The sequence below is a fragment of the Cydia pomonella genome, chromosome 12, assembly GCF_033807575.1.
Source record: "Cydia pomonella isolate Wapato2018A chromosome 12, ilCydPomo1, whole genome shotgun sequence".
Lineage (NCBI taxonomy): Eukaryota > Metazoa > Arthropoda > Insecta > Lepidoptera > Tortricidae > Cydia > Cydia pomonella.
This window is the reverse complement of record NC_084714.1, coordinates 405,347-413,191: the sequence shown is the minus strand read 5'-3', so window position 1 is coordinate 413,191 and position 7,845 is coordinate 405,347. Positions and strand designations below refer to the sequence as shown.

At 36.5% G+C, this 7,845-nt stretch overlaps 1 protein-coding gene across 1 annotated transcript; it reads right to left on the bottom strand.

Annotated features, from left to right (window-relative positions):
- Window positions 1–276: 276 nt before the first annotated feature.
- LOC133523202 (ER membrane protein complex subunit 8/9 homolog) lies at window positions 277–7,017 on the bottom strand. Its single transcript, XM_061858681.1, has 4 exons — window positions 6,684–7,017; window positions 6,069–6,218; window positions 4,082–4,187; window positions 277–1,553 (listed from the first exon to the last, which is right to left on the bottom strand). Exons 1-4 carry the CDS (start codon window positions 6,894–6,896, stop codon window positions 1,372–1,374), a joined length of 651 nt encoding a protein of 216 aa, XP_061714665.1. The 5' UTR covers window positions 6,897–7,017; the 3' UTR covers window positions 277–1,371.
- Between the last annotated feature and the right edge of the window lie 828 nt (window positions 7,018–7,845).

Here is a 7,845-nt window from a genome sequence, read left to right as displayed (position 1 = left end):
ATGCGTGCGCTCGTGAGGGACAGAACATATTACGCAATGCGACAAAATTAAAAACACCTTTTAACATTTCTGACAACATACCAAAAACACCCTACGTAATTTGGTCGGGTTCATTATTCCCCACAATAAAACAGTTACCAAAAAAAACGTCTTAATTCACTTTTTAGAAGTAGGCAGAGAGAAAAAGTGAGACTACTTCAATTCAAAAAGTTTGGTTTCTGGGGGCATCATTCATCCTTTCTGAACGGGTGGTATAGGGATAGTGAATGCAACAAATTGGTGGAACATCACTTTAATAACATTTTTAATAATGTTGCTATATTTACTGGTGCAAACAAAAATGCATCCAAATATATTCAATTATATTTTCTATGATTTACATAAAACAAATAACCTCACCTTAGCATTAAGTTATAATATAACATAAACAACCAAATATCAGAAAAACTATTCATAAAAATAATTTGGTATACAGATATAGTATGAATATTGACAAATGATTCTTAGGCCTCAGGCCCTATTCTGTAAAACATTAGTATATTGTGGAATTATTATGTATTATCATAAGTGAAAATTTGCTAACGAGGAACATTAGATGCACGACAGCTGGACATTAGAGTGCATTAAAGACTCGATTTTGCAATATTCTTACCCGAGTTACACACAATGTTTCTCATCACACTTGTGAAAAAAAAAACTAAATTTAAAGCAAATTAATTCTTAAATATGTTATCTTACGAGCTGTTACACCATAGATCTTAATACTATCACGATATCTATGTAAAAGCTCATAAGATAACATGTTTTGGTAATGTAGGACGAGCACCTCAATGTAGACGAGCGTCATATTATTACATAGATTTGAACCTTAATACTACCACGATACAGTTGCTTTTTAAACGACGTTGTTGCTTTGCCAAGTCCCTAACACGGGAGCCCACTCGCTCAAAATTGTTTTTGTTTAACAGTTTGGGGTTTTACTCGTAGGTGTAAAAAATCATTTCTGAAAATCTATAATATAACTCTATAACTCCTTATATGACTTTTTTAGACTACATATATGTAGTTTAATAGTATAAAATTGTATAATGGGTTGATTGGAATGAAATTAATAAATACAATTATTAATAGTGTTTTTAGGTACAATCGTCATCAGATATATCTGAGCGGCCGAGGTACTCAAAAATATCTCTACACGCACTTTAACTCTGAGTTTGATTACAAAAATCGCCTCTACAGGCAACTGAAAAATTTGTAACTTTTAACTTTATAAATTTGCTTATCAGAGTATCTAAGTATTAACTATCAGTTTCCCTTGCCAGACGGGAGTACACACTTTATGATGGTATCAATATGCGAAGCTACCCGTTTCTACCGGTAGTCCTTGTCCTTGCAGTCGTCGTTGCTGGCATCAATGCTGGCGAGCAGCTTGTCGATGCCGAGGTTGGTCCAGTCCAGCGCGCCGTCGTCCAGGTGGTTGTCGAAGTCCACGAGCGCGCGCTGCACGGCGCCCTGCAGCAGCTGCGACACGCTCTCCAGCACGTACGGGCTCTCTGGAAGCGCACTCCGTGGGAATACAAACAGACATACGTAATAATGGAGATGTTATTGACCATTTATACACCGTGTTTTTATTGAATTCCGTTAACTTCGGGTTATCGGTAAGTACGTTTAAGGAAACTAAATGGCATAGTTAATTTTAATTTTTTTTGTAACTTTTTTTACTATTTTTATTTTTATAAAAAGTAATTAAATGTTGCATATAGCGTTGTAACACGGGCATTACATTTAACTCAACCAAACAATTGAAAACTGTGACATATCAATGTCGTTTCGAACATCGATCGTCCGAGATAGTACTTATGTTTAGTAGCAAAATTTATGAACTCGCACTAAACACTAATCAATATGTAAACAGGCCTCAAGGCAAATGCACACGATGAATGATTGATTATCTCCGAAATGGAGTTAATTAGAATACCGGTGTCTTTGAGAAAGTTACTTAATTTAAGCTCAGGGATGGATGCACCCTCGAAATTAACGGAATTAAAAATAAACACGGTGTATACATATTCTATAGCAATATACGGGTCAAAAACGGGATGCGATAGTTAAATACGGTGACAGTCCCGTATGTACGGGACGTATTACAACTCTATAATAATTATGATGATAAATATCTTAAATAAGTTTTTGACAAAATTTTCATTTTTGCTACAAGCTTTTATCGCTGACTGTAGTTTTCATTCCACAGGCAACTAATACTCATCGAGCCAATTCTAAAAACCCCAAACACAATTAGGTTGCGTTGTTTTATCACAGAGTTCCTATGTCCAACTCTTGTCTCCATCATCAGTTCAACTCGATGGTACCATAATATTGCATTGTCACCCGACATACATATGTATGCAAATTTTCAGATCAATCGGAAACCGGGAAGTGGATCAAATTTAACCTGCAAGATTTGTCCCATACATACTAACATTACTAACAGGGCAAGTTAAAGAAAAGCTTGTAAATAGAAAGCCTTATTCCCAATTGGGAGTCTCCAGGGCGTATGGGGTCTCTCGAAGAGGGCAATGAGAGTAGAAATGATGATACTCGGTACCATTTTCAAGGAAGTATTTCTAGGTAAAGTGGCTATTATACAGACTTTCAAGTTGTAATGTAATTAATGAATAGTTAGTTAACACCTGCGTTAGTCATAGATAATACTTGTTCACATCTAGCCTCGTAAGGCCCAAAGTCCTACCTATAGGACTTATTCAGTTTGGTGAAATTTAAATCATATGTGTTTTATTTAAACCAAAAACACACTTATTTATTTATTTAATCTTTATTGCACAAAAGAAAACAATCTTATAGTACAAAAGGCGGACTTAATGCCAAAGGCGGACTTAATGCCTACTTAAATAATAACAAACTTAGAATAAAATGTAACCTAAAATTAAAATTTTTAGCTTGTTACATTTAATATCGATCGACGCAAAACACAACAGAAGAGAATATATCTATTTTATGCTCGAAAATGAATCGAATAATCCGTTCTCAGGTGTGAACTACGCCAGCAACATGCCTAGGACAAATTGCTTTTGCAAATACCAAATCATATTCAATTGGAACAGAGTTGCATTTGTTTTGTTTCGTTCAGAAACAAATGTTAAAATAAAATCAACTGTATTGCCTGCACTATAGGTTCAAATTTTAAATTTTCCTTAGTATGGCTAGGCATCAGGAGGCTAGAGTAGTCAGCATCAAATAGTTAGTGATTAGTGATAGCCCAAGTCGACCGGTCTGGCCTAATGAGTGACCCTGCTTATGAAGCGAATAGTCCTGGGTTCAAATCCCGGTAAGGGCATTTATTTGTGTGATGAGGACAAACATTTGTTCCTGAGTCATGGATGTTGTCTATGTATTTAAGTGTGGACATATTATATACATGTATACCACTTTTTACCCAGTTATACGCGAATTTCGCATAACGCGATATTCTCCAATAGGCATCCCTCGCTTAAAGCGGGGTAGTTAAGAAAATTTGACAAGGGGGAGTCATAAACTTTGTGACGTCACTTTAACAGTAACCAATTTTTTTTTATATTCGCTGTTCAGTTAAAAAGGAGTTCTTGGATCGATTATCATTTTTATTCGCCTAATTTTCTTTCCTAATCGGTTTTGTGTTATAATTTACTATAATTAATAAAATTACTAATATTTACTTTATCAAAAATATTTTGGTAATATATTAATAATACCTAATTAGATTTGCTGATTTCGTTCACACCAAAATTGCCAAAAATGTGACGTCTAGCCAGGGGGGAAGGGTTTGCCAAATGTGATCACAAGTGGTCAAAAAGCCTCGAAATTTGTGTGACGTAATTAATGGATGACCCCGCTTATAGGAAATGGCGGATCAATGTAAGAAATTGTTCGTGCTTGGCGTCCTTACTTTAGTATACAATTTAGATTCCACTGGCCCGTATTAAGTACAATCAACAATTGGTACATAGTTATTACTTATTTATTTAAACTTTATTACACAAAATATAAACAACAATGTACAAAAAGGCAGACGAATACTTACGGAACAGCACCTTGTTGGCGTCCTTGAGTTTCCACTTCCCGTCTGCATAGTTGTGGACCTTGATGGCCGGTGTGTCCAAGTGCTCCATCATTTTCTTGTTGTCCACCTGAAAAGATTCAATCGAAAACTGTATCCCATCATTCTCATCTAAAATATATATGTGAAAATGAGAGCCAAACTTAATATTATGAAAGTATTGTCCTTCACTTCACTGCCAAAATCAAGACCTGTGCTAAGTTCTATAGGTAATCACTGTAATTGTGCTTGTCTATTCTTAAATTCATTGGGCGGGTCCACACAGAGTAAGCATACGCGCGAGGCAATCTCCTCACGCTCCAAACGGCGTTTTGTGCGCGAGGAGATTGCCTCGCGCATATGCTCGCTCTGTGTGGACACGCCTGTTGACACTTTGGGCTGATACTATATCCTCTGGGAGTTTGTTCCAAGCTTTAACCACTCTGTTGCATAAGAAGTGTCTATGAGGATTGTTGTAGGACCTGCGAGACACCAGCTTATACTGATGACCTCTCTAGTTAGCATCTTATGAAAATCTTTGATTTTTACAAAATAAAGTCTTCAAAGTGAAAGAAGGGCCAGTTTTATAATCCAGATAAAATGTAAAGAAAATCCAGATAAAAAGTAAAAAAAAATTTAAATAACCGGCCAAGAGCATGTCGGGCCACGCTCAGTGTAGGGTTCCGTAGTAACTCTTCCGTCACAATAAGCTAAACTGGAGCTTAAAGTATAGTAAATTGTTAACCAAGGGATGAAACGGTACCTTTCACCCGAGTTAAACAAATAGGCAAATTTGCATAATCAGTACCTAATTAAAATAAGTCTTTTTACTATGAAGGGAAAACTTTTTGCGATAACTCAAAAACAGCTAAACTGATCATGTCCGCTATAGTTTTCATTTAATGTCTTTCTTAAGCTCTACTTCCACGATTTTTTTGACCTATGGTTCAAAAGTTAGAGGGGGGGGACACATTTTTTTTTTCATTCGGAGCGATAATCTCCGAATATATTCACACTATCAAAAAATGTTTCTTGAAAACCTCTATTCGTTTTGAAAGACCTTTCCAACGATACCCCATACTCTAGGGTTGAAGCGAAAAAAAAATTTCACCCCCACTTTACGTGTAGGGGAGGTACCCTAAAAAAAAATTTTTTTTTTAGATTTTATTGTACGACGGCTTTGTCGGCTTTATTGATTTATATATCCATGCCAAATTTCAGCTTTCTAGCACTAACAACCACGGACGGACGGACGGACGGACGGACGGACGGACGGACGGACGGACGGACGGACGGACGGACGGACGGACGGACGGACGGACGGACGGACGGACGGACGGACGGACGGACGGACAGACAGACAGACAGACAGACAGACAGACAGACAGACAGACAGACAGACAGACAGACAGACAGACAGACAGACGGACGGACATGGCGAAACTATAAGGGTTCCGTTTTATGCCATTTGGCTACGAAATAACAGATTGGTCAGACAAACTGTCTTAAATCTCAGTTTCATTTTCTGTTTACATTTTTTCTGTTTGTTTCTTACATACAACATATGTAACATGTTTAATATGACTGTTTGTGTTCTAAATAAATAAATAAAAAACACCTAGCTTAAATTAGCATGTTAAGCCCTTTACCGGGCATAAGGGTGTCCGATTTTATGCAAAATTGAACCCTATCACTTTGCGAACAAGTTCAAGATCATAGTGGGAAAATCATTCCCTTGCCTTAGGTTTAGAATGCACTGTGATTCAATTAATTTCTTGCAGTTTCAGAACTGCAAAAAGTTTAACATACGGCATGCTTAATTAGCGCATGCACTGAAACCACAAGAAATTAATTCCCGTGCACTCTAAGCCTTAGCTATCAAATTATGAAAATAACTCTGCAGTAAATCTATGGCCATTCGGGGATGCTTTTAATAGTAAATATCCTGCAGTAACAGCATGAAGCAACATACCACTACAAACACAGCAGAAGGGAAGTGCTCTACAATCTTTTCAGCGATCTTCTGTCCAGGACACTTGTCCACCGAGTTGTCATGGAAGTTCTCACATGCCGCATAGTAGCCAGCGATGATACGGTTGTTGGCCTGTGCCACGGTATCTATCTGGAATTAAAAAAAACTATTACTAAATATTTTGACATATTTTTCTTTGCTAATAATAAGCAGCATTTTATAAGTAAATAAATAAAACAAACAATCTACTTGTACTTTGTTATAATCAACAACAAACTCTGAGCAAACCAAACCTAAAAAACATTTACACTTTTACATAAGTTTCTAAACAGGTAAAAGAATCTGAACCAAGAATAGTTAAATAATAAATTACTACTGCATCAATCAATCAATAATAACCTAGAAATTATAGTGACAAGCTCAATTGATGACCCTTCATGACAGGAATGTGAACCCCTAACTATATGAGGCCCCCATTGCCATGATTATAAAGCACTAGTAGTAATGACATATGTATCAATCTGATGTTCCTCGACGGTACAAAACAGGAAGAAAATATAACTCTTAAACCTAGAAGTAAACCATGATATTACAAAGAATGTTAACTATAAATACCTGTGTGAGAGCAATTTCTGCCATAGGCGCCAAATAATGGCTATGGTGAAACAGGGGCACGGTGTCCACGATATCCAGGTCCTGGTTTTTGGCCCCATCTCTAATTTTTGTGGCGTCTGCCAGAAGTACCCCGTTTACGGCACAGTGCGGGTATTTCGCTGCATGTAGTATGATTTTAGCGTAGGCTGTGGTTTCTAATGACACTTCGCCCATGTTTGATAATAAAATAATATATATTTATGTGATCAAATATTATATTATATATTTCTCGTATCTTTATCCAAATATCCTCCTGTTTCAGATTTTTTAATATCCAACACCACAGGCTATAAAAACAATAACGTCAAATTATGCTGTCATATCTTGATGTTATAAAATCAGCAGGTGATACTTATTTAAAACGATTTAACATGTAGCTTAAATGGCACGAATGTTGCAAGTAATGGCCAGGGCGGCTACCGGGAAAATCGTAATTGTCAATTGCAGCCATTTTTCTCTGTCATTCTAATTACGTCTTAGTGAGAGTAAAAGAGAAAGATCCCCGCAATTTGCGAATTTCGGTTTTCGCGGTAGGCCCCCAGTTTTCAGTTTTGTGGTTTGTGGTAAATAATTAGCAGAAATAAAACATAAGATTTGAGCATGAATCCTATTTATTACTATACTTGCTTTACTCTTTGGCATTAATAACAATATTTTTGAAAAAAAAGGGCGGGAAACTTCGACCTGTGCGCGCGTCTTTTTTTACATTTAACAAATTTTAAATAATTTTTGTGTTAATAGTGGTCCACTCTGTGTAAATACTTTGTAAATATCATTAGTAGTTAGTTTATTATATTTTGTATATATACATTCATCACCTAGGTAAGTTATTTGTACATTTTTCACCGCCATGAGCGGTGACGACGATGATCCGCATGACCCAGGGGGAGGTTGTCCTCCGGTTTCCCATACAATCACGATCGACTACAATAATAAATCTGATAAAGAAATGATGGAATATCACAGCGTGGATACAGATAGCTCTATATCCTCTGTGGCTAGGAAACGAAGGACAGCATCAAGGAAGATATGTCGTCATTGCAATAAAAAAAAGCGACATAATAAAGATAAAAATAGGGATAGGGAATCTATCAAAGATGATTGCGATTGTCAGGTTTCCATA